The 27,734-nt window shown below is 39.7% G+C and overlaps 1 protein-coding gene across 1 annotated transcript; it reads left to right on the top strand.

Moving 5' to 3' along the window:
- Window positions 1–262: 262 nt before the first annotated feature.
- On the top strand, window positions 263–27,418 carry LOC104270156 (sperm-associated antigen 17-like; the record flags this gene model as incomplete). The annotated part of the gene is made up of 16 exons (XM_009864425.1): window positions 263–374; window positions 941–1,069; window positions 3,524–3,637; window positions 10,098–10,306; window positions 13,409–13,514; window positions 15,568–15,932; window positions 17,452–17,581; window positions 18,161–18,381; window positions 18,643–18,787; window positions 20,391–20,545; window positions 22,383–22,559; window positions 23,290–23,417; window positions 24,008–24,138; window positions 25,779–25,906; window positions 26,388–26,570; window positions 27,305–27,418. Coding segments are annotated over 16 exons (2,547 nt in total), but the record flags the coding sequence as incomplete, so codon positions are not given.
- Window positions 27,419–27,734: the final 316 nt, after the last annotated feature.

Below are 27,734 nucleotides of genomic sequence, written 5' to 3' on the forward strand. Positions count from 1 at the left end.
AGGCCATTCTATGATTCTATGATTCAGTTTGCAGGATCGTTCCATACCACTGAAGGATCAGATTCTATTCTCATGGGTAATAAATTACTTCAATTAGTAACTGTGAGGCATTATTTGGATATGAGAATAGCATGCTATGTATTTCCTAAATAACTAAGCAAAAAAATGTTGACCATAAGAGTGGAATCCTGATCTGTCCTTCATTTACCTTCATGGCGTCTGCCTTTGTCATGAACACATAATCTCAAACTTGTTTTTCCAGTTTCTTGGCTACAACACAGGGGAGGACCTTGTTAAAGTATCAGGAAGCAATCAATATCTTTTCCCATCTGATGGAGGACAGATTCATGTAGAGAAGATAGAGTTTGTAAAAGGTGATTCTTAATTCTTTATGTTTTGCTTTGACTTAGTTACTAACTGATGCCGTAGTTTCTTAATCCATGAATGCTTTTTTTGTGTCTCAGTAGTAGAAATTCAGTTAAAAATATTGTGGGAGTACCATTAATTCCATATTAGCCTCTATCACTACTAAAGTTTACTTCTTCCTGTAGTATGTTAACAATTTATAGATAAATAAAGTACCAGAAAATTAGAAATGGAGAATATTCAGTTCATATTTATCTGTTGAATGATGACCAATGCATGATGTTTCAAGAATGTATGTTCCAATAATTTGTCCAGTCAAATGCAGCATATCTAAGCAATAGGGTTATCCTGCAGCATCTCAGATCTAATTGTCAGCAAGTTTTTGAATATTTAGCCTAAGCTCACTAACGTTAATTTTGTCTTCTTGATCTACTACTAAGCAGTTCAGTCAACTTCTGAGCAATTTCCTTTTCTCTGTGCTTTATAGTTGCAGGTGCAGGGTTTCTTTGCAACATGGGACAATTCTTAAGCCTGATGGGAGTAATAATGATGGGAGTATTCTGTTGCTTTGCAGGTCTAACTTTGGTAAAGGTGAAAGTGGTAAAGGACAACCACAATTTCTTCATTCATATCACAGACCCCAAGAAAAACCTGGAGGAAATCAAAGTGCAAGAAAGTAGCGAAAAACAGAAAATGAGATCAGGTTAGTGGATTGACATCAGTGTTGTAAAGAATTAGTAGTTTGACATATTTAGTAACTGGATGCAAACTTTAACATCTAAACAGAAAATAAGCAGAGGCAGAGGGCAGATAAGATCAGTGTTCTCTAAATAGAAGTAAAAATCCTGTTGACTAACTTAATCACTGTGTAGAGAGCACAGTACCAACATATAGAAGTGCAGTACAGGTCAACAGGTACAAACCAGTCTCTTTTTCAAAGCAAGAAAAACAGTGTAAAGAGTCGCCATTTCTTACAAGAAGAATTTTCTTCTTTAGTGGAAGACTCCTTTGAATCTTAATGTGGCCTGGGAATGCCTAAGAAGACGCAAACTGAATCATGTCTATTGTGACCAGAATAAAAGTCTGCTCTTGAAAGGGAAGTTTTTCCCCTTTGAACTGGACCTCATTTTGTGGGTCAGACGACCGTAGCATTAGTGCCTTCTCAAGACCTTTGGTGTTGAAAGAGATCTTCAGTTCAGCAGCTTCTACTGCTGGTTAACATGTTGCAAATAAGCAGAAAGCATTGAATCCAAATCCTTTCTTAACCCCAGTGAGAGTGTTTCCAAGAAGGAAGCCAGTCTATGACAATTCATGTATATGTTTGCCAAAAGCACTATGGAATTGCTCTCACTGAGCTGAAGAGTATCGGAAAAGTGGAACTTTTGGTAGATGTGTTAGTTCTTAATCTTCATCAGTTTTAGAAAGCCTCTTGCTCGTCTTCTTTCCTTGGCTTCAGCTTCCACCAGTGATGGAACTGTAGGCTGAATAGAAAATTTGCATCCCTTCCACGGATGTCTACCCTTCTGAAAGCAGACCCCTATAGAATCACAGAATGTGTTGGGTTGAAAGGGACCTTTAAAGGTCACCTCATTCCAACCCCCTGCAGTCAGCAAGGACATCTTTACTAGATCAGGCTTCTCAGAGTCCCATCAAGCCTGACCTTAAATGCCTCCAGGGACAGGGCCTCTACCACCTCTCTGGGCAACCTATTCCAGTAAAGAACTTTCTCCTAATGTCTAATCTAAATCTACCCTGCTCTAGTTTAAAATGATTGCCCCTTGTCCTGTCACTACACACCCTTGTAAACAGTCCCTTCCCAGCTTTCCTGTAGGCTCCCTTCAGGTACTGGAAGGCTGCTGTGAGGTCTCCCTAGAGTAATTTCCTCTCCAGGCTGAACAACCCCGACTCTCTCAGCATGTCCTCATAGGAGAGGTGCTCCAACCCTCTGATCATTTTTATGGCCCTCCTCTGGACTCACTCCAACAGATTCATGTCCTTCTTGTGTTGAGGGCTCCAGAGCTGCAGGGCTGCAGGTGAGGTCTCACCAGAGTGGTGCAGAAGCGCAGAATCGCCTCTCTCGATCTGCTGGCCATGCTTAATTTGATGCAGCCCAGGATGCGATTGGCCTTCTGGGCTGCAAACACGTCTTGTTGGTTCAAGTCGAGCTTTTCATCCACCAGTACCCTCAAGTCCTTTTCTGCAGGGCTGCTCTCTATCACATCTTCCCCCAGCCTGTATTTATAATGTGGATTGCCCTGGCCCAGATGTATGACCTTGAGCTTGGCCTTGCAAGTGGCAGTCCCCAATGAACATTGCAATGATAGACAGTAAACAGGAGCAGACGAGGTGTCAGCATGTGTATGTTGCTGATGGAAGAACTGGGAGATGGTTAGGTGTTGGGTGCCTGCGTTAACCTTTTGTAGTCTTCCCTGCTGCTCCTCACAGTTTTAAGAAGCTGTTCGCCGTATTGGATATCCCAGGGATTTCCTCTTACCAGAAGAATGTTTCTTTAAGGCAGTAGAACTAGAGGCAAGGTAGGATCCAGTGTCACTGTCTCAGAGGTGTTAACTTGCGTAGCTCATGTGGCCATCAAGGATGACATCACATGACATCTGTCCTGCACCTCTAGGCAAGCTTGTCTCGTAATCCATTTTTACAAATGCCGAACAGATCTTTGGGTGTAATTTCTCAACTTTTTCTGCTCTCTTTTACTTTCACCTCGAGGTACAGTCCCTGTGACAATATCTGAGATACAATGACTTTTAGTAGTGCGTAGGCCACATGAGGTAGAAGTGAGCAGTTTAACATTCCTTTAACAGCCAAGTAGAGAACAGACGCAAGGATCCTTGACTCCAGGACTAGATTCTTTTGCTGTTTAAATTCACAAAGACTGATTGTTGCTATTAAACCTGTGTTTACACACCCTGTTAATTAGAATGCAATTTCTGGATGAAAAATCAAGACTTTATTATGCAAAAGTGACTATTATATGCTAGTCTGTGATTAAAATGATCGTTTTCCCTGTCTGATATTAATCTCTTTTACAGGTTAGTCATCCACATTGAGGTGCCACTGTTCACAGTGGTCATTGGTTTACAGGTCAGGTGGTTCTAGTGTGTGTTGCTATCTTTAAAATTCATTCTATCTTTTTTTAAAGGAAAATTGAAAAATCAAAAGCAAGCTGTGAGCAAGTTTGGATCTTTTTCAGCCACCTTGGAAAATGGAATCCAGCTGTCCCTGAGCTATTACGGACCTACAGGGAAGACAGCAGGTAAAGTAAGCAAATAGAAGAGGATATTTGAGAACCATAGGGGGAATTCTTTTTTCTTTCCCCCCCCTTTTCTTTTTCCTTCCTACACTCCTTAACCCAATAATTTGTTGCGTGCAGTTCTGCCTTTTTCAGCAGCTGTTAACTACATGGTGGAGAATTTTCAGGAAGGCTGCAGATGAGGTTACATTAACAAGAATATTCTATGATTCAGGTTTCAAAATGGAGGGAGGTCTCTGTACTTTTACTTACTGTGAAAACAGAGCAGTGCAGAAGAAACTTGCAAGTATTGTTATTAAGTAGCCCAGCAAAAGCAGCCAGTTAAATTGAGCCAAAGAAAATGCCATTTGCTGAGGAGTCTTCTTGGTTTTCCAAGAAATAATATTTTTGTAAACTTACATAGGTGATTATGGAACTTTCGTTTTACGTTAGGAGTTGGACTTTAGGTTACAGTTGTGCAGACATAATGAGGGATTTCTCTCAGCCTTTCAATAAACACATTCACCAACTGGAAGCAATTGCTTCGCAAAACCGTAGCAAAAATAGTGTCTGCTTTTTCCAAGAGCTTTTTGTTTCCATTACATTTGAAAGGCCACTGAAACCATCATACAGATAAAAGTGAAACCCTCTTCTGATCAGAAAATAATCCCAGGATTTTTCAGCTCTTAAAATAGGAAAGCATTTAATTGAATGCATCTTTGTGTGGACTGTGGTAAACCATTCAACCATACACTCAGTTTTAATCATTCAAATAAATTTTGCAAATTAATTACTAAAAAAGGACTTTTAAATTCAGACAAGGGAGCATTTTGGCATATTGTATTTTGGCATAAAAGAGAGACATGTCTAATTAAACACCTGTGTGTCAGCTGTCTTCAGACTCACATAAGCATCCTATTCTATGTTATCCTTTCCATGTTGAACTTTAGTGCAGCACTGCTGACTGGCATTCTTTGGCTGTCTGCAGTTTTTCTACAATCGCTTGCTTATGCCTAATTCCCCTTGTTGGTGTTTGTATCATAAGTGCTTAGAAAAATTCTGACCAGAAATATTCTGATTTAGGTTATTCTCATATGCCATCCATCCCTAATGTAGAACGGTATGCCATATAATCCATAGTTTCTCTCCACTGGTTGGTTAAGTTGGGTGCAAATTACTCATTTTCCTTGCACTGCTAAAATAATTTTCTGGAACCTCTCTAATTTTCTTACTGTTTTTCTCACTTTATCTCTTCCTTCTTCCTTTCAGGGAAGCTAAGATGACAGAAGGTTGTTTGCCAGCTTTATGCATCTTTTTACTTCCTGGTTAAATGTTAATATATGTTCAAGTTTTGAATTATTATTTATTTTCCTAACTTCAGACCGCTTTATAGCCTGGCTTAGAAGTAACCTCCTCATCACTTTGTGAATCTGGCGATGCTTGAACGCCTGCAGGCCTTTTGCCTCTGGATATTACAGAAGTTTTGCACTTGCTCTTTGTGCCTTGACAAAATTATAAGACTACAACTCTAAGTGCTAAAAAAATGCATGTGTGTGCAGGAGGAAGGAAACCTTCCTTAGTCTGACAGTCTTCTGTGATTTCCCATCCCTCTCAAGATTTCTGAAGACATTTTTCCTCAGTTTCAAAAATCCACTTTTTTTCGTTGATACCCTCAGTTGCTCATTTTTTAGGGCAACCAGAGTAAAGGGGTAGATGAAATTCCCTTAGGGGTCAAGGGCCTGTAACAGATTCTATTCCTAAATTCAGCACTCTAGAAAGTAGCATCATCTGAAGCTAAGCATGCTGCACTTCACAGCATGGTTAAGCTGTGGAGGATAGCTCCACTCACTGTCTGGAGGTGTTGGAGGCCCCATCCGTGGAAGCATTCAAGGTCAGGTGTGGCGGGGCTCTGAGCAACCTGATCTAGTAAAAGATATCCTTCCTCACTGCAGGGGAGTCAGACTAGATGACCTCTAAAGACCCCCTCCAACCCAACACATTCTGTGATTCTGTGATACAAGAACTTGCTTATACCCAGTTTGCAGTGTTCACATGGGTATTTATACTCACTTTACAAGATGGATTATGCTCAGTAATGATTTTATTGGACAGTTTCACAGAAATCCTTCATTACAACTGTCCTGCCTCTCTGCAGAACACTAGCTCTGTCAACACCAGCTATTTCTTCTCATCATTCACCTGGAGAAGGTTGCAACTGCTTGTTTATTCCATGGCCATGCTGTTTGATAAATGTGTATCAGAATTGACCCCATGGAGAATTTTAAGCTTTTGTATTCTATATAATTAGCTGAGGATTTCTCTCTGGCATATTACAAATAAAACAGATTTGATCACCTTCCCTCAGACTTCCAGTAAGATTTAAAAGCCCATGCAGCATAAGCTTCAGTACATGAAAGCAAATTCATAGAATCATAGAATGTTAGAGGTTGGAAGGGACCTCTAGAGATCTAGTCCAACTCCCCTGCCAGAGCAGGATCCCCTAGGGCAGCCACACAGGAATGCATCCAGGCAGGTTTTGAAAGTCTCCAGGGAGGGAGCCTCCACAGCCTCTCTGGACAGCCTGTGCCAGTGCTCTGTCACCCTCACAATAAAGAAGTTTCTCCTCATGTTGAGGTAGAAGTTTCTGAGTTCAAGTTTATACCCATTATTCCTTGTCTTATTACTGGGCACCACCAAAAAGAGACTGGCACCTTCCTCTTGACACTCACTCCTCAGATATTTGTATGCCTTAATTAGATCCTTTCTCAGCCTTTTCTTTTCAAGGTTAAACAGCCCCAGTTCTCTCAGGCTGTCTTCACAGTGGAGATGATCAAGTCCCTCAGTCATTCTTGTAGCTCTCCATTGGACTCTCTCTCTTGAACTGGGGAGCCCAAAACTGGACACAGTATTCTAGGCGTGGTCTCACCAGGTAAGAGTAGAGGGGGAGGAGAAGCTCCCTAGACCTGCTGGGCACACATTTCTTGAGCTTTTCTACAAAGGTGTTATAGGAGACAGTATTAAAAGCCTTACTGAAGTCAAGGTATAGGATATCCACTGCTCTTCCTTCATCTGCCCCTTTGGTCACACCTTCATAGAAGGATATCAGATTAGTTGAGCAAGATTTTCCCTTGGTAAATCCATGTCAGCTACTCCTGATAACCTTCTTTTCTTCCATTTGGTTAGAGATGGCCTTCAGAATGAGCCGCTCCATCACCTTTCCAGGGATGGAGGTGAGGCTGACTGGTCTGTAGTTGCCTGGGTCTTCTTTCTTGCCCTTTTTGAAGACTGGAGTGACATTGGTTTTCTTCCAGTCTTCAGGCACCTCTTCTGTTTTCCCCATGATTTTTCAAAAATGATGGAGCAAGACTCAGCAACATCAGCCAGCTCTCTCAACACACGTAGATGTACCCCATTGAGGCCCATGGATTTGTGTATTTTCAGTTGCTCCAAGAAGTCTCTAATCCAATCCTCACTGACCAGTGGGGAGTCTTCCTCGCTCTAGTTTTGCTCCCTTACTTTTAGTGACTGGAATTCATGAGGGCTGGTCTTTGGAGTGAAAACTGAGGCAAAGAAGGCATTCAACAATTCTGCCATCTCTGCATCCTCTGTTACCATATATCCCACTTGATTTAGCAGTGGACACACTTTTTCTCTACTCTTCCTTTTCTCACTGATGTATTCAAAGTTCTTGTTTTCTTTCACCTCCCTAGTCAGGCTAAGTTCCAAGAGAGCCTTGGCCTTTCTTGTTGAGTCTCTACATACTCTGGCAGCATTTCTATAATCCTCCCAATTAACCAGACCCTTTTTACACATACTGTAAATTTCCCTCTTCCATTTGAGTTTTTCCAGGAGCTCCTTGTCTATTCATGCAGGTCTCCTGCCTCTATTTGGGTTTTTTTTTTTTCAAGGGAATACATTTATCTTGAGCTTGGTGGAGGCAGAATTTGAATATTGACCAGCTCTCTTGTGCCCCCTGTACCTTCTAGAGCCCTAGCCCACAGGATACTTCTAAGCTGATCTCTGAAGAGGACAAAGTTAGTCCTCTTAACGTCCAGGGCAGAAATTTTACTTACTACCCTTCTTCTTACCTTAACAATGCTAAACTCCAACATGTCATGGTCACTACAGCCAAGATTGCCCCCATCCTTGACCTCCATGACCAGACCTTCTTTGTTTGTTAATATAAGGTACAGCATCACACCTCTCCTAGTTGGTTCTTCAGCCACCTTCAGCAGAAAGTTGTCGTCGACGCACTGCAGGAACCTTTTGGACTGGTTGTGCTTGGCTGTGTGATCTTTTCAACTAATATCAGGGTGATTGAAGTCAACCATGAGCACCAAGGCATGTGATCTCAAGGCTACTTCCAGCTGCCTGTAGAAGGCCTCGTCAACAATGTCTTCTTGGTTTAGGGGTCTGTAGTATACACCCACAACAGTATCTCCCATGTTTACATGTTTCTTAACTCTGACCCTTAAGTTTTCAACACTTTCATTGTCTCCCCCTGGGTTAAATTCAGATAATTCTGGTTGCTTATTCACATAAACAGGAACTCCACTACCTCACCTTGTCAGTCTGTCCTTCATAAAAAGTACATAGTCTCCCATTACCACATTCCAGTCATGTGAGCTATCCCACCATGTCTATGTAATTGCTATGAAATCACAGCTCTGCGACTGCACCCAGATTTCTAGTTTGTCTTGCTTATTCCCCATGCTTCTTGCATTGGTATACAGACATAGCAGAGACTTAGTTGAGTAACGTCTACCGTTGTGGTTGGTTTGGTCTATTTGCCCACTGAGCGCAATGGTGATTATGTCATCCTGCTGCACAGTGGCTTCCAGCTCCTCCTGCTTGTTGCCCATGCTGTGTGCGTTAGTGTAGATGCGCTTGAGCTGGCCACCCAACAAAGTCATCTAACAAAGCATCAGATTCTCATGCATCAGGCGTGCATCACCTAGTGGAAGTGATGATTTCAAAAATCTTTGTGAAGATCTAAATTTCCTTTTCAGGCTAAGGGGCACGGATATAGTCACATATTTGTGCATTTCCATAATTTCCCATGACACTAAGAGAAGAACTGAGGTTGAAGGCTCAAAAACTGAGGTGAAAGGCCTGTTCTTCCAGACTCCTAAATATATCACTAAGTGATATAATAGTTTCTTCCAGCTTTAGGTTGTTATATTTTGGGGTTTGCACTTTCTATAGATCCAGAATCATCCATAAGACAAATGGTTTTGGAATAGACGATTTAGCTCTGCAGATAAGAAAACACAAATGCCACCTTAAAAATAAAGTTCTAAACTACCAGAACCTTCAAGGACACAGTGCACATAGTAGCACTTAGGCCTGCCTTTTATCTTCTTCAGCCAAAAATATACTAAGACTTCATCCACATTAGAGACAATGCTGTGATCTCACGCCAGAATGGTTCTATTAGTATGCATCCAGATGCATTTCTTTCCTTCTTTGAATGTGATCTGGCTTGCAATTTGACAATGAGTTATATAACTTTTCTTTACCTGATGTATCAATTTTTACATTAACTATTATTGTTCATTGGAAGAAGCAGAATAAAAATGTTTCAGCAAAAGAAACAAAAAAGAAAGCATTTTTTGAAGTCTTGTAAAGATAGTCTTGAAATTACTGACTTGTCATTAAACTTCATACTTTGTAGAAACTACTAAGAAAATCATGCTTACTTTATTTATTTTTAAAAGGTTTTCAAAAGATGGTTCCTGAGGTGATCATGTTTTGCTCACTTGTGTTTTCAGTTCTTATTTATATAGGTGTGGTTAAGATGTAGATCATAAGTTGATCAATGTAGGGTAACAAGTTCTCCAAAACAAACAAGAATTCAATTGCTTAAATGGTCTGGATGGGAAACAAGGTGCTATTTCATGTGTTGCAAGTTTGGGACCTAGTCCACCTTCAAGCAAGAAAAGGCAATTTTTTAAAAAATTCTTTCAAAAAAGTGTTAAGACTAGAGCTGGATGTGTTTTTTCTGATTTAAGTGTTGGTTCATTGAAACAAAAATGTTTTGCAAAAAATCTTAGTTTGTATTAATTTTATTTTCAAGAAACTGTTTTGAAAGGCAGCATGACTACTTGCTGTCAACATGTTGAGCCAGCTGCCTTAACACTTGGCCTTTAAGAACTGGGAGAGTCTTGGCAAGTCTAGATCATCAGCATCTTTCTGAAGCATTATAGCAAAATAGAGCTATGTAGCATAAAAGTGCTGGAGTCAGTCCGTGCTGGATAAGCCCATGATAAAGCATAATAACATTGATCATTTCCTAGATACTAGACTCAAAATGTCTCCATAGTTTTGTTTACTCAGTACTTCTGTCTGAAATAAAAAACTCCCCCACTGAGGTTATTATTTCAAAGGTAAAATCCAGTGTACAAAATCTCATTAAAAATAAATTGTGGGCATTTACAGTGATGAAACTTAATTGCATTTAAAATATTGCTTTTCCCTTCCTTAGATGATGAAACAGATCCTGTCTTAGCAAGAATTCTGAACATCCCTTCTGTTCATATTCCGACCATAGTTTCTTCAGTTACATCAGCTTCGGGGAAAAAAGATAACCCCATCAAACAAAAATCAGGAAAACTGCTGCCATTTGCAAAAACAAGCCATAGCAACACAGGAGCTTCACCACCTGATGACCTGGTAAAGCAAGAAGAAGGAAAGGTGAGAGGATACTATCCTCTCCTCAGTGAACACAGAAAAGAAATGGAAAATTCAAATACATAAGCTAACATAACAGAAGCATATATTCTGGTCAGAGAGCTTTTACCTGTGTGTTAAGAAACTCCTAACTACTTATGGTGCTTCCAGGGTATATTTTTTTCTTCCAGTTGTTCTCAGATGCATGTGTTGGCAGCTATTAACAAAGCTAGCCTTTAAAACTCCATGACATTAAGCAGTGTGTCTTCCACGGTCCACATAATTTTGCCAGATTTGGCATTACAGTTACACCTGTTACATCATTAATGTCTCATTGACTAGAACTGCTCTAGTTTAACCAGTAGGAAAACTTTTCTGTGCTTTCAAAAACCTATGCTGGAAAAATTTTGCTCTGCAATTTGGTCTTTTCAGCTGGTCACAAACCAGGGACTAGCAACTTGAAGAAGTTGCTTTTGCCTATAACTGAAGTACTTCTGTCACAGGACAGATCTTTGTAAAGGATGGGTGACATTTCAAAAGCAGGTTCTGAATTTCTGTTACGGAATACCTAGCACAGAGTAATATAGGAGTTACAGGACCACATGCATCAAAAATACACATTTAATCTTGAACATCTTCCACAGAGAAGCTTGTTGGCATTAAAACATGTAAGTGAGGGAGGCCATATCAATTCAGTTACCATCTGCAAAGTGATTAACCTAGATAATTTCAAATCTTTAGCCAACTATTGGCAGAGTATCGTAGGCAACCACAGGAGATTTGTTTGGTCCAGTGATCTCGCAGGTCAGCCAGAGTATGGGTTACATGAAAAGCTCTCAAAGAAGTGTGGGAGAAGATAGTAAGAGGGTGGTGGAAGATGATGCAGGAGTTCTAGATGATTTAACCTCTCTTTTTTGTTTTTTTATGCTGTTTTGTCCAGCCAGCAGTGTCCCAGAAATGAACACAATTAAAATAAAAAACAACTCTTGAGAGGACAAAAATGGACATGGAATAGTATTGAGAATCAATTTAGTTACCACTCTCAGCTTAAGAAAGGACAGTCTTCTGAAAATAGGCATAATCAGAATACAAAGCAATGATGTCTATAAACAATTTCATGTAACACATATGCTCTAAAATATGCTGTCTGGGATAACTATTTAGTGATAGTTATGACTAAAAGCTATCACTTTTAAACTTGATCAAGTTACAAAAAACATTTCTAGTTAATGTGCCTGCTAGATGTGTTTCTTAATATATTTTCAGACTAACTGCAAAAATGTTGAAAGCATCTAGTAGTGTGTTTTATTTTTCTCTCTTCTTGGTTCCACCTTTAATCAAGCATGGCTGAAATGATGCAGAAAGAACTATGAACAGAATGTCTTATTTCTCACCCTAAGCCAAATCTAAGTCAGATTACTGCTTATGATACTTCTAATGACTCATTTTTTTTCCCCATTAGCTCAGCCATTCCTGGTGGGTAAAATGTAAAAACACGAGTGGTACCAGCTCTGCCCGGTACCACTGCATTGTTTTCCCTTGTCCTGTTCCTCAGAATTTCTCCACGGAAGATTAACACTAGTTCATTCAGCTATGGTGGCTTCTAGAGGCATCATCTAAGTTTCTCTTCTTCTTCCAAAAAGATTTTTACTCTTTGGTTTAGAATGTCTGCAGACAGGGAGTATCCATCTTGGTGCATAAAGCACCTCTCTGTTTGAGTCTGCAAGCATTTTGGAGGACAGGATTAGAATCTGAAGCACACTTGACAAATACACGTAGATATAGTCTGTAAAATAGGATGCAATTCAGTAAGAATAAGGGCTGAGTTCTACAGTTACATATAAATAATCAATATATATCTACCGAACGGGTAACAGTTCTATCTATACTGCAAAGGTCTGAGAGTTGCAGTGGATCACAAGCTATACATAAGTCAACAATGCCATCTTGCTGTGAGAAGGGCAAAGACCACATTGAGGTGAATAAACAGGAGTATAGCCTCCTAAATATGTGAAGCTCTTTTCCGTTCAGGGATGGTAGGGCCTCAGTTGAAGTACTGTGTCCAGTTATGGTTCACTGCAAGAAAAATACGACCCACACTGGAGAGTTTTAACAAAAGCACCAAGAAAGATCAAAGGTCTAGAAAACTCAACTGGTAGGGGAAGATTAATAGACTTGGCTTGGATTTGTTTGATCTAGTGTTGAGAGACAGAATAGCCCTCTGTAAAGAGCCAAAGGGACATCGTCATCTCTTATGCTAGCCCATATAATCATAAAAAATAATCAGAAGTAAAATAATTTTCTGCAAGCGAGATTCAGGCTAACCGATAGGAAAATATCAGTAAGGTTGATTAAGGTAAAGCACTGGAATAGTTTATCAGGAAGCCCCCAGCCTTGGAAATTTTTAGAACAACTTATGTTAACAGTTTTCACTAGTGATATAGGTATACTTGATTATTTTTTTTTAGCATTAGACAGGGAGAAGTATATGGCAACTGTGAGTTACTTCTGCCCTGTTCTGTGAATTCTACCTCATGATCCGGTGACTATGATCTTTGGGTATTGAGAGTAGTAGCACTGTATTTTTTCCAAATGTTCCAGAGTCTTCAGCTGTTCGTTAGATTAACCTCATTTTCTAATCATCAGAACAGGTTTCACTACAGAGCAGTGCAAAGGTGATCACGTATTTTGACTGCCAAACATTACTTGCTGTTCCTTCTCAAGTCAGTGCTGTATTTGCAGCAGACTGGAAATATTGCTCTTTTGCTGATTATAGGTAGAATAACAGATGTGTAATTTCAAGATTATTTTACGCTCTTCTGCTTCACATTATCCATTTATTGTCATCTCCTCTTGACACTGTGCACAAGCTAGTATAATGACTCAGAAAAATTAATAAAGTTAGGAATGGTTATTCTTCAATGGTTAATCAAGAGGAATGAAAGAAGAGAGCATAATCAAAGAAATTAAGAAAATGTTTCCACTTCAGAATCCATAAACTATCAAAATGTTAAAAATGTGTGGTAGAAAGCACTTTTTTACAGGGTTTTGATACAACTGAAATCTGTAGTCTGACTTTATTCTTTTAAACTGTGGAATAAAACTACTTTATGTTTCATTCTGTAGATGGAGATGGAAGCATCAATGATGTCAAATGTTCTTGCTTTCCCAAGTTTGAACGTCTCCTGTCCCAATGGACTTGTATTAACTTTTCTTGGTGAAAGTTTTGGAGGTTAGTTTTCTGAGCCATTGCAAAGTAAGGAATTTAGAAGAAGTTAAAATTATAGAAGAAAATTATTTCTGCCTTAATGAGTTGAGATGGAACAATATGGGTTTTTTTATTTTACAGTTCAGATCACTACAGCTGTCATAATGTCTGTTTAAGAGTATTTGCAACATGAATAATGTGTTTTAATTCAAACAAATGTAGAATATAGAACTGCAAATTGTTTTGCATAACTCATTGTGGGCAGAGAAGCAACAACTGTAAAAACCGCTTCGGACTCACGTTGGATGGTCAGCTGAATGTGCATGTATATTGGAATACTAAAGAAAAATTAATTCAATTCATAAATGCATATTTATCGAGAAAGCTTTAGTGATAACAAGAAGATTGTTATGTTACCTGTATCTGCGCTTCCTTTGGAATCATGTATGCTGTTCTTAAGTCTGCAAGACAAGATGTTCATATTTTGAAAGGTTCAGGGAAGAGTAACAAGTAAAGCATTGAAAGACAGTGAGCTCATGTCATCAAAGAACTCAATTTAATTACCAAAGAAAAGGTCAAAGGAGTGACTGGTGCAAGTCTGGAAGAACAAGGAAACAGAATTTTGGCCATAGCTTGTGAATACAGTATACAGATGTATTACAGTGTCCAGGAGCTTGGAACTTAAAACTATAGCCTATACGAGATTTAAGTTATACTAATTTTTTCATTATAAGAATGATTAACAAAACTAACCCAGACTGTGATGAACTCTGCTATTGGATATTTTACAATCAGGTTTTGTTACCTTTCTAAATGATATGATCTGTTTCAACAGGAGTTATTTCACAAGTGTCCTTTGGTTTGTGCTGTCTAGTACATACAGAGAAGACAATCATAATAACCCTTTCTGTCCTTATTCAATTTCCTGTAGAAGACTGATAGAGTATATCATAGAGTCATAGAATGTTAGGAGCTGGAAGGGACCTCTAGAGATCATCTAGTCCAACCCCCCTGCCAGAGCAGGATGCCCTAGGGCAGCCACACAGGAACGCATCCAGGAGGGTTTTGAAAGTCTCCAGAGAAGGAGACTCCACAACCTCTCTGGGCAGCCTGTTCCAGTGCTCCGTCACCCTCACAGTAAAGAAGTTTCTCTTCATATTTACATGCAACTTCCTTTATTCCAGCTTGTGCCCATTGCTGCTTGTCCTGTCACTGGGCACAACTGAAAAGAGTCTGGCTCCATCCTCCTTACCCTTTAGATACTTATAGATATTGATATGGTCTCCGTATCAATGATCCCTCTCTGTCTCTGCTAGTAATACCCCTGCAGATGCAGCCAGTTTGGCAGATTTTGCCAGTTTGCTCTGGTCAATCTGGCATGAAATAAAGAGGATGTAGAGGCTTTTCAAACGTACAGAGTTTGGCAAGGAGCTTAAGTTGAAATGATGAATAGTTGAGGTGAACAGAGCAATTACAAACATATAGATGTAGTCTCTTGGGGCTGTGAGCAGCCTGATCTAGTGGGGGATGTTCCTGCCCATGGCAGGGGGTTGGAACTAAATGATCTTTAAGGTCCCTTCCAACCCTAACAATTCTACAATTCTATGAATCTCTTGACATGACTACCATAATTATATTCATTAGCACACTGCCATAATTTAATCTAATAACCTTATTTGTTCAAGTAGACTTCAGTTCCTATACAACATCAAACTTGATGAAACTCAGCAACTTTTTGCACCTTTATGGGTGGTTAGGAAATTTCTCTCACTTAATGTCAGTCTTCCAGTAGTTCAGCATTTGTAGTAAATCCAGCTGTAATAAATTTCCCTTTTTTTTTTTTTTTTTGAAAAGCGGACACCTCCACAGGAGGATGCAGAGTTTCTGAGTCGATGACTTCTTTGAGTTCTTCTGTGAAAGAGTCTGTCCTTTACTCTGGGGATTACAGAGGAAGCCAAGGAGCATTAGTCTTATTCACATGAAGTTGCGTACCTTCTGCAGACACCATGATACTGAGTGTTTAGCATTGTTTGAATCTGCACTGTGAAGTATTAATTAATTCAGAATTTGTTCTCAGATTTGAAAGGTGAACCTGCTACAGCTGCAGCTGAGAAAGAGGTTGTAAAGAAAAGTGAGGCCAAAGCTGAGGAAAAGGACGTTGAGAAAGGTGAGGCTGAACGAAATGGAGCAAAGGACGAAGAGTTTGTGGAAAGTGAGGAGAAGGAACATGAGGTTGCAGAAGGCGAAATAAGGCATGAAGACATCAGAAGAGAACAGGCCAAGCAGCCTACTCTGGAAATTCTGGTTAGGCAGAGTTATCCCCAAAAGGTAAAGAACTCTCGTCTATATACATCTGTGGCAAGGCAATCAGAACAAGAGGTGTCAAGAGTTATCACCAGTGAAGGAACTGTCGTAAAGTACATGATGGATGGATCTACCCAGGTATGTTCAGTAAAATTCATTGAAAGCAGCCTGTATATGTGATTATCCTTAATTTGCACTCGTCAACTGAAATAAAAAAGCGTCCAGTTTGTAGATGAAGGAGTTAGGGAATAATTGAGTTATCCAGCCCTGTCAAGATTAGAATGCTCTTGGCTTTGTTCAGAATCAGAAGTTACAGGAGCTTTAATGACAAAAAATTTCTGCATGTGAAGACTTTAGGCAACTTTGGGACTAGGAAGTAGACGAGTATGGTTTTGAGAACTACGTTCCTGGACGTAAACATCTGAAGTGTGAATTAGTTGGGCTTAGGGTATTTTTGGCAACACAAAAGCATCCGTATATTATTTCAGTCATCTAAACAGTTATATGGATCCAGAAAAGACCTGAGCTCTTTATCATTCCTGCAGATACCTTTACATATCCTAAATTTTTGTCAAAAAGACTTTATGTTCCTAAGTACCTTCTTTGTTTTAGACCTATTTAGGTTGCCCAGAATTCTGATTCATTTTAGATGCTGTAGGCTAGATACCATCTTTGCAGATACTGTAATCAGTCTACAAGCAACTGTAATTTTGAAGTCTAAGACCCTATATGTAGTAAGCAAACAGATTGACTCAGAAACTGTCAGAATAATTCCTTATTTCCTCAAGTTTTTTCTGTCTAATTGAGCATAACATTAGATCTTAAACAATTGAGCCAGAAACTCTGAGAAACATATCCATTTCAGCAATGCGCAGAGAAGCTAGCTGCTGTATGTCTGTATATTCTCAAGATATTGTGTCTCCTGAAAGAACATGGAACTTGTATGCCTAGTCTTTGTATAAGCATATTATGAGTGTGTCTTTCTTTATATTAACTTAATATTTGTGATTCATAAGGATGTGTTACATATAGATAAGCATTCAAACAAGAAGACATCATTAAGTACTTCATGATAACTGTGACTCTTGAGATGTTTCTACATGTTGTCCATTTGTTTTCCACATTGTACTCTCTTCTTCCTAGAACAGCGACACAAATACAGTAAATTAAGTCAGGGATAGTTGTTCCCTGCCACACAGGGAACGTATGTATCCAGAGTTGAGTGTAAGGAACAATAGATCTCAGAAACCTGCTATAATAAGATAAATAACCATGACTTCTTTTTGTTGACTGTCTAATCCTAAAAAATTAACAGCAATCCTAGAAATGTGGAATACCTGAATGCAGATCAATATGGTAATACAGATGCATTACCACTGCTACCAAATAAAAAAAAAGTCATCAACTTTTATAATGCCTACTTATTTCTAAATAGAGTCCCCATTAGTTATATACATGAACTACAGCAATTAGCAGTCCGTCCTTTTTGAGATGACTTCTTTATTTCTTGTACTCATTCTGAGAGTCTTTTACTTGCAGTCCTTTACCTCCATTACCCACAGTATTCTGGTGACTACTGCACGTGACATACTCTTTTGAGACTTTCTGTTGGTGTTTGAAGTGACTTTAACCTCTAGTATGTCCTTGATTGCTGTAGATTCTGTTTGCTGATGGCACAGTGAGTAGGAGTCCCGATTCTGGCCCTGTCCTACCAAAGCCTACAATTCTATGTAACATGCAACTGTTACCAGAATCAGAGCCTTCATCTGAGACCAATACTAAGACAGGTAACATTTCCAGTGTTTTGGCCAGATTTTAAGTTAGCAGGGCTGGTGGTACTTAACAAAGGGCATATCTTTCTTTAGTATGAAAATTCCACCAGTGTGAAAATGAAATTTTATTTGTACTCAACTGATGCACACTGCTGATTTGTTACCTTCATATCAAATAATTTCTCTCCTACTCCGGATTTCTTTTTCTTCTGACATGATGGGACTCTAGTGGGTGAAAGAACTAATGGACATGTAAGAACTGCATTGGTAGCAGGGTGGTTCAACACTAAGTATTCAAAAGAAATCTTTGTAACTGCACTAGCGTCAAATCCTTACTTCTGTGTTACACAGTTTTTAGTCCTGGTGTTGACAATAGCTTGCTGCTTACTTTTTCTGTGTCATTAATGAACACATTAAATAAGGGTAGTTCAAGGGCACACTTCTGAGTAACTGGACTTGTAATTTCCTTCCAGCCTAATAAATAGTTCTTCCAATTCTGTCAAAATCAATACTCACGGAAACTCTGCAATTTATTGTTTTTGTCTTTTGCCTTAGAGGATATGAGTTCTGATACAGAAATTTTTGTTTCTGCAGGAAAAGGCAGTGACAGAATCAGCACATCACACCCAAACAAGGATGCGTTGTTTGAAAATACTATTCAGAATCTGGTTAATTCTGAGCAACCTGAGGAGAACCGAGCAGGAACTTGGATAACAACAACTCCATCAGGCGTTCAAGTGGGGACTGAGGGAGCAAGGAGAATAGAACTGAGGCCACTCTTAATGTATGAGGCAACTGACCCATCTGATGGAACGGTATTGTTATTTTTGTGTTATTATAGTACTGTCTACTAACCTAAGAGACAGAGCTGTCACCGTGTAAGTTGAACACATATCCTACACGTTGCTATTAACTGTTACTAATACAAAAGCTTTAGATTGTGAAGAAAATGTGATTCCTCAGTCTCTGCAGTTGATAAAGTTACAGTAGTGTAGCTTCTTCAGAGTTTCAGTACATAATGTTGTTGATGTTTCAAGTTTCACAGAGCTAATATAGGTATTTCTTCATTCTTTTAGGTTATGACTGTACGAGATGATGAAGTGATAATTGTTGAGAAGCTGGATGGTAGCAGAGTAGTAGATCATGCTGATGGTACTAGGATCACAACATTTTATAAAAACTCTGCAGAACCTCTTGTTCACAATGATAGTGAGGAAACAGGTAAAATGAAAAGAGGAGCACTTATCCCTGCTATATGTTTGAAACTGGTAATTGTCAACATATATACTAAAGAAGGCTCATACCAGTAGCCCAGATAAAAGATCCACTAGTGCAGTCCATGCTTAGTTTGTCTGCTTGTTTGGTTTTTTAAACAGTATTAAGTGCAAAAAATTACATTGTTGTGAACAAGCAAATTTCCTTCTTTCCTTGTATATACTTACTTGACCCACCACATTGTCTGAGTTCTAATATATTCATTGCCCATTCTCCATCTACCCTGATAACACAGGCAAGCTGATTTGAGTCTTAACCAAATAAGTGTATAAGCACCACAGCATACTCATATTCCCTAGAGAGGCCATAGACCCACCAACCTTGGAGGTATTCAAAATTTGATAGAATATGGTGGTGGAAGTAGTAGATGTGAAACTACGCTCACCTGAAACAAGCGGAGCTCATGATCATCTGCCTTTCTTCTGGCTGGCTGTATATTCTGTATGCTTAGTTCAGTTCTGTCATTAACATGAAGTGTATGTTTACTGTGTGAGTGTCAGGACTTGTGTTCAACCACAGTAGAAAGTTCTGGTTGTGGAACACCTCCCTGTGGGATTTGAAAAATCGAAACAATAAACTTGAACTGATCTGTCTATTCAATGGGAAGGCAATGGCCAGATTAACATAGCAGTTTGATCATTTTTTTTCCCTGATTTCTGATGCTGAAAAGGAATTTCTACAAATCTTAAAGTTTGTATCACAGACATGATGACAGATTTCAGTGCTCCAACTTGTATGTTACAAATATCCAGATCATTATAGTTATTACATACCTGGTAAATTAGAGAGTGCTCTTGTGACTACTCCAGCCAGAGATGGTTACAGACGTTTTTTGCTGTTGGATTTTCCTGTATTCAGTGCACAGTCCGAAAATTTGAAGCTTGCATATTGTTTAGCTAACATAAAATTGCCTAACATAAAATTATGTGATAAAGGATAGGGAACTGCTTGAAAGAGTCCAGCACAGAGCCACTAAGATGATGAAGGGAGTGGAACATCTCCCTTAAGAGGAAAGGCTGAAGGAGCTGGGTCTCTTTAGCTTGGAGAAGATGAGGCTGAGGGGTGACCTCATAAGTGTTTATAAATACGTCAAGGGAGAGTGTCAGGAGGATGGAGCCAGGCTCTTTTCAGCGGCGTCCAATGACAGGACAAGGGGCAATGGGTGCAAGCCTGGAGCATAGGAGATTCTACAAAAACATTAGGAAAAACTTCTTTACTGTGAGGGTGACAGAGCACTGGCACAGGCTGCCCAGGGAGGTTGTGGAATCACCTCCTCTGGAGACTTTCAAAACCCGCCTAGATGCGTTCCTGTGTGACCTACTGTAGGTGATCCTGCTCTGGCAGGGGGGCTGGACTAGATGATCTTTTGAGGTCCCTTCCAACCCCAAACATTCTGTGATTCTGTGATATTAGGATATTATGAAATCTGAGAGTCTTTTACTGAGGAAATAAGGGTCCAGCCTTATAAGAGGAAAAAAAACCAAATTGAATCCTAAGACTTTTTCATTGTTCTTGTGCTCCTTTGTAGTTGTTCTGTATAAATTTCTAGATGAACCCTCAGAAGCGATCACAAGGAAGGTGAAATGTGTGCAAGTAGAGAATCCTGAATTTGCTACTGTTACAACAAATTGTGAGGATGGTACCTGTTGTACAATCTTTGGAGATGGAACATCTATTATAGCAAAGCCACAGGGAACATATCAGGTGAGAATTATTATTAGTTTGTGACAGTGAAATATATCTTTGTGTTCCAAGTTCCCTGCCATCAGTGTATCTCACTTTGACTATTTTAACTCTTTTCTCTATAACTTTCACAAATCCTATGATTCTGTCTCTTTTATACTCTGCCAATATTTAGATTTTAGAGGTCCCAGTTGACTGGCAGTTGGCAAGTGTTGTCCCAGTTTTCAAGAAGGGTAAGAAGGAAGCACGGTGCTGACGACAATGACAACACCGAGGTCGTGGGTTCGATTCCCGCTCAGTCCCCATGTGTTGCCTGGTCTAGTCAAGAGGTGATGTCCCTGCCCATGACAGGGAGGCTGGATTAAATGATCTCTAAGATCCCTTCCAACCTAGGCCATTCTATGATTCTATTATTATAGGCTCTCAATCCCACTTCAGTGCCTGGTAGAATAATGGAGAAGGTTTTTCTGGGAGTTATTGAAAAACACTTGAGAGACAATGCAGTCATTGGTCATAGCCAGCACAGGTTCACAAGGCAAGTCTTGCTTAACTAACTTTAATTTGCTTTTATCACGGTGTCACCCATCTTGATGACTAAGGGAAGCCATTAGATACATGTTAGGGTTTTTTATTTATTTTAGCAAAGTTTTTGATACCTTCTCTTACAGTGTCTTTCTGGATGAGATGTCAGCATGCAGCTAGACATTGGTTGAGCAATTAGCTGATGAGGTTACATCAGACTGGCACCAGCCACCAGTGGGATTGTCCAGGGCTCAGTTTTAGGGTCAGTGCTCTATAAAATATCTGAATGCAGGTATTGAATGTACCTTAAGAAAGTTTGACGGTGATTCTAAACTAGGAGGAGCTCTGGACTCCCTTGGGGGTAGAGAGGCCTTACAGAAAGATCTGGGTAGACTGAGAGAGCTAGGAAATCATTAACTGTATTAAATTTAAGAAGAGCGGATGCTGGATTCCCGACATTGGGAGACAACAGGCTGGAGAGCAGCCCCTTGAAGTATGGGTTTGGGCTGATGGCAAGTTGAATAGGAGTCAACAGTGTTCCTTGGCAGCCATCTAAGTACTGTTTGCAGTTCTGAGTGCCTCGAATTAAGGACATTGGACTATTAGAGTGTGTCCAGAGGCGGGTGACCAAGATGATGAAAGATCTCAAGGGCAAGATTTACAAGGAGCGGCTGAGGTGAACTGGTTTGTTCAGCTTGGAGAAGAGAAGGCTGAGAGGTGACCTCTGAGAGCAGTCACCTCCTTGCAGTCTGCAAATTCCTGAAGGGAGGCAGTGGAGAGGGATGTGCTGATCTCCTTTCTCAGGTGACCAGTGATAGGACGCAAGGAAATTGAATAAATCTATATCAGGTGCAGTTCAGCTTGGACATTAGGAACAGGTTCTTCACTGAGAGGGTGGTCAGTCACTAGAACAGGCTTCCCAGGGAAGTGGTTACAGCAACCAGCCTGTCAGAGTTGAAGGACCATCTGGACGATGCTCTTGGTCATATGGTTTAGCTTTAGGTAGTCCTGCAATGGGCAAGGAGTTGGACTTGATGGTCCTTATGGGTCCCTTCCAACTCAAGGTATTCTATGATTCTATGGTGTAGAACTGCATAGTATATTTAAATCACAAGCTTGGATTTCGTGACGTTAAAATATTACAGAGACTAACATCAGCCTGACTCCTGGACTTCATTTTCCTTCTTTCTTTCCCTTGGGTCCCTCATAAGCAGATGATTGAGTAGTAATGGTCTGAAAGCTCTCCTAATTTGTGTCTGTTCTTCATTTTCATAGTACCTCTAAACTGAAAATTTCACCTTTAAGGACAGAACCTCTTCCCTTTTTACTGTTGTAGGTTTTACCAATCAAGACAGGCTCTCTTTTCATTGACAAAGATTGCTCAGCAGTTTACACCCATGAAGGTTGTAATTCAATCAGCAAGAAAGAAGAGAAACAAGCAGGGAGATACATTATGAAACACACCTCCAGCACCGTTTGTGAGATGGTGGATCCTGAAGGAAATATTTTTAAGGTAAAATGCATGGAAGAAAACTAGTTTCTGCATTTTAAGTAATTTTATCTTATAAACATCTTTCTAGGTCAGCTCGTAGCCTTGTAAGACTTAGCTAGCCAGACTTAGATGGCCTAGCTAGCCGGAACGGAACAGCTCCTGAATCAGGTCTCTGAAATGTTTCTGGCTATGTGATGGATTTCCTTTTTTTTAGTATTTTCCGCCTTTTGTTTTAGAGAGACTGAAATAAAGCTCATGGTCTACAGTTTACCTCACCTGCAGAGTTACCTTAATTAGCATGTCTTGTATTATAGCAAAAAAACAGATACATATGTACCTCACAGAAGTACATCAGTACATGCCTGAGCATACAGTTGCCAGGTTTGACCAGCAAGTGAATATTTTTGTGTGAAGTTGCCTATTGATACCTGCAACTATATGTATTGAAGATGGAATGTAAGCATGTATGGCGCCTTTTGACAACTAACAGTACACAAGCACTTATTAAATATTAGCATGTGTTATTAGCATTTATGATATGACCTGTCTTTCTAGAAATGTTTAGCTTCCTTTTTTCACTATCTTTTTAGTTTTCTTCTTCATTCATTTTTCCTGTAAATTTCAGGTTGCTCAACCTGAAATGTTTTTTCTGTCTCTTTCACTGAGCTAGGCCTTACTACAGTTCAGCAGCAAGTTATTGTTTTGGATGTATCATGTAACTCAAGTCATTTTTTTGTAATTCATGTTACAGGTAATGGCTGATGGCAGCACATCTGTGTATGTTCCTAGCATTGGCTCTAGCGACAAGGAAGACAGAAGTTCAGCATCAGCAGTCCCAGAAGTTAACAAACCTATTACTTCTGATGAGCATGTGCCCAGGTAAACTGCACTGGATTCATAGGTTTACATTTTCTTTCTTCACTACAATCTATTTTTACAGGGTTTGTAGGTTTGCACTTCCTTTGTTCAGTACCCTATATCTGCGCATTTGATGTCGTCATCTTGGAGTTCCATTTTCCTGTGTTATTTTTCATTCTGTCATCTAGAAAAGAATGCAATCTGAAGGCCATTGGATTTGATCAGTGTGGTAGATTGACCTCAGTCAGCTGCCAAATGCCCACCAGCCACTCTCTCACTCCCTTTCCTCAACAGGACAAGACGGGGAAGTAACATACAAAAGGTCATGGGTCGAGGTAGAGACAGGAGGATCACTTTCCAATTTCTGTCACAGGCAAAATAGACTCAGTTTGGGGAAAATTAATATACTACCTATAATATGTTACCTATTAGAGTTGGATGGTGACTCAGCCATGCCCTGCAGATGGTCTGTTGGAGCTGACTGGGACCTTCTGTGTCCAGCACAGGGCAGCCCCTGGCCTATCCTCACAGAGGTTGCTCTGCAAACCTCTGCTGCCATCACCTTGCATTCTATGCCCGATACAATCTGATGCATGTGGCTGGCTGTTTAGGTTCTTCATCATCTACAAGGATGGTTCTGGAACCGAGCTCCTGAGGAGCAAGGATGTACACAAGTATCTTGCTGAAGTCTATAGTGATTCCACTGCTGCTGTCTTGCAGGATCCTGTACAGGAATGTCCAGGTAGGAAAATTTTATCTCTTTTCCAGCAAACTAATAACAGAAATCATTACAAAGGTGGAGTCCAAATTTCCTGTTCCTATTTGGACAGGAAATTTCAAAATGCTTTTCGCCCTGTAGAGAGCCACCAACACTTCTGGCAGTGAAGCACGAGGAAGAAGGAACTTGTGGAAAACTCTGGGAAGCAGAGAAGTAGTTGAATAACACTTAGGGAAAAAGTGAACAAACAATTGACATATCTTTATTCACCCTTGGACAAGTAAACAAAAGTGATTACCAAATGCATAGATTCTCTGTGTGTTTACCATCAAAAATATTGAATGTATTGCTGTCTTCATTAATCTTACAGCTCTGTTTATCAATGAAGACAGTGATACTCTGATGTTGACCCTTAGTCTGGCTGTTGGAAAGGATAAAAATATGCTATTAAGAAGCTGGGAAATTATGACTCAGATAGAGGATGCCAATAGTACGTGGCACCAACCACCTCCTAGTAGCAGTACAAGAACTTACATCCTGAAATGATTGGTTATCATCGTAAAGTTAATTGGAGATACTGTGTTTCTATAAAATACATTGTGGCATAAACAGATACATCCTAAGAAAATAAATGTGTTTTTAAATAGACAGAAATGTATAGTTCCTCTGGGTATGGAGTCAATGATAAGGATAATTTGCTTCAAGACGTAAAGTACTAAGACATTCTTCTCAAAGATTTGTACCATGAGCACAGGGAACAGTATTCCTACCTACTACTTTTATCAGGTTTTGCATGTTTTTTAATGCCGCTTCTGTTCATAATAATAATAACTAGTTCCCCACTGCATAAACTGAATAAATTAATTTTGCCATGGGACAAAGAAAAGAGAAAACGTACTGAGGGAGAGAGAAAGATAGGAAGTGTGGAAATATCAGGAAGGTGGAGAAGATACATACCCAGAGAAAATCCCAGTCAAGAAAACCAGCTCACAATCAGCAGTTGTTTGTAATAGTAACACGTCTGCTTGTCCAGATTTCTTACTCTACCTTTTGTAATGCTGGCTCTATTTGCCTTGACACCCAGACTTTACTGTTTTGTATGATTGGGACAAAGTACCTCAGTGGTCATATCTATTTTGAAGGCCACTTCTGAGGTAGATAATAGTAGATTAAATAGATTTTTGGGTTGAGTTGGAAAAAAATATTTTGAAGAACATGTAGAAGATGTAATAAACCCTCTTTAATGGAATCCACTCAGTGATCAGATTGTGAAATACAAAATACAGTGAAGAATTACGCATGTTCTGAATATGATGTGCTTCTGAGATTATTATTCAGTAAACATGGCTCAATGGTCTGCTTTTCCTTGTTTGAGATACTCCACATGCTGTACAACTGAGCTGTTACCCAAGACTCAAAGAAAGTAGCACAGGCAGTCTGTTGTTAAGCGTGGTCTGAATAATCTGAACTTGTCCAACTGTTATGTAATTACCTCAGTGATCTGATATTATGTGTAGCTACAAGTATTGCATTTTCTAATGGAGTTTTACCACTTGATAGTAAGGGGTTTTTATACTTAAGTAAGTATATTTTCTGGAGATTTGAGACACTTGTCTGCCATTTTTGGATTGAACTGATTCTTAGCACATGTGTCTTTGAACCAGGTGCTTTAAGTATTATTATTCTCCGCCCTTTGGCTGAAACCTCCCCCTGGGTAATGAAGAAAGAACCAGAGACTATTGTTCCTCCAAATCTTCAGTCAACAACCTGGGGCACATTTTCTCCTCTTGAGGTAAAATGGTTTCAAAATTGACTTTTGCTGTTTAAGTAATAAAAGTTTCATAGAATCATAGAATTGTCAGGGTTGGAAGGGACCATCTAGTTCCACCCCCCCGCCCTGGGCAGAGACATCCCCTGATAGACCATATTGTCACAGGGTGGGAAATGGAGCTCTAAACAATATGACTTTGTTAAGTCCAGTTTATTAAGTAAGCAAAGCAAGAGGCAGGCTGTGTCAGGGAAGATATAGTCACCTTCAGCTGCTTCTCCTCTTAGTAAGATGATAGAGCAATTTTAATTGGAGTTCATCTTGCCAGAAGTTTTAGAATAGATAAATTGTGCCCAAGAATCTGCTGACTTTATTGTCTAGATCTGAGTTGCCATAGGGAAAGCGTGTGCTTTTCAGCTAACATGCACATGCAGATATCTGCATTTAGTTGGTAATATAAGCAGCCTCTTGCTTGCTCTTCTTGCTTGTTCTTGTCTAGGTTGAGAGGAAGATCACAGATCCCTCAGTCAGAACATGGGGTTGGAGGGGTCTCTGCACTGGATCCAAAGAGCAGGCATGGTTGCCGGTACCTGTGCGGAAGTGTCCTAATAAGCTGCAAATCCGTCAGCTATTCCAGTATGAGCCACTCAGTGATGAACTAAGAGAAAAGCTGCAGCTTTCCCTCAAGGTTGTACAATCACATTTATTCATTCTTTCAGTGAGGAATAAAGATTAGACAATTGGGTGATGTGAATTTTCGGACATGAATTTGAGACAAAAATTCCGCTGCTGTTGACCCTGGGCATATTTGGGAAATGCAAGTCTGTTAGAATTAATTTTTACCCTTTCACGGGTTATAAATATATTTAAATTATTAATAGCAGCTATTTACGCAGCGTATTCCTTTATTCACTCAAACACTTGCACGCTTGTTCGTACTTGCCAGGCTGGTGCGACAGTTGGGAGGCCAAACCTACCTGCCTACTCAGAAACGGGGTCACACTGATGCACTGGGGACAATACTGGATCAATACTGGACATAGTCCAAGTCACACAACTTGTTGTGGATGCTAATGTGGGGAAGCGGCCTGGGAGAGCTTCAGCAGTCTCTTGGTGTCCTTTGTTATACAGTTATTGCAGATTCAAGCGTGTTGCTAATCGTCAGAGTTGATTAGTCCGTGGTAACCTTTCATGCACTATCTCCTCAGTGTGTACGCCTCTCTTTGACCTGTTGGGTGCTTTAAAAAGCCGTGCAAACCTTTAGATATCTATATAACCCATTCACTCAAATTTGCATAAGGGGTCCTTATGACGTTGAGAATCAGCATGTATGTCCATTACTTCCACAAACTCTTTTCTCTATATGTGTGGCCCTTAAACCTACCTCTGCATCTTTCTTATTCTTTTTCATTGTTCCACCAGGAATATATGGACAACATTTTAAAGCAGGAAAATGAGCTGGAAAAAATGAATGTAAAAGAACCAAGAACAGAAGAGGAAAAGGAGAAAGCTGCAAGTCTTCTTGAACTGGTTACAGTGAGAAAAATACATATTTTAACTACTTTTTCTAAGAAAACCATTGTATTGCATTGGAAGTGTCAGCCTTAAAACATGTCGTTATCCGTTAATAAAATAGCAAATGTTAAGCTAGCTCAGTGCCAGCTCTGCTGTAGTTTACCATAATGGTAAAGCAGAGCCACACTCAGCATTCAGCTGGAATCCTGAATGCCACTACTGCCATTTTGGGGAAGGAATGCTCAAAACAATGCAAGAGTTTGGCTCTACAGAATGATACATTCCCAAACACACAGGTCAAAATTTCTGAGATAGATAGATAGATATATATATATAT

The sequence above is a fragment of the Apaloderma vittatum genome, unplaced genomic scaffold (assembly GCF_000703405.1).
Source record: "Apaloderma vittatum isolate BGI_N311 unplaced genomic scaffold, ASM70340v1 scaffold7252, whole genome shotgun sequence".
Lineage (NCBI taxonomy): Eukaryota > Metazoa > Chordata > Aves > Trogoniformes > Trogonidae > Apaloderma > Apaloderma vittatum.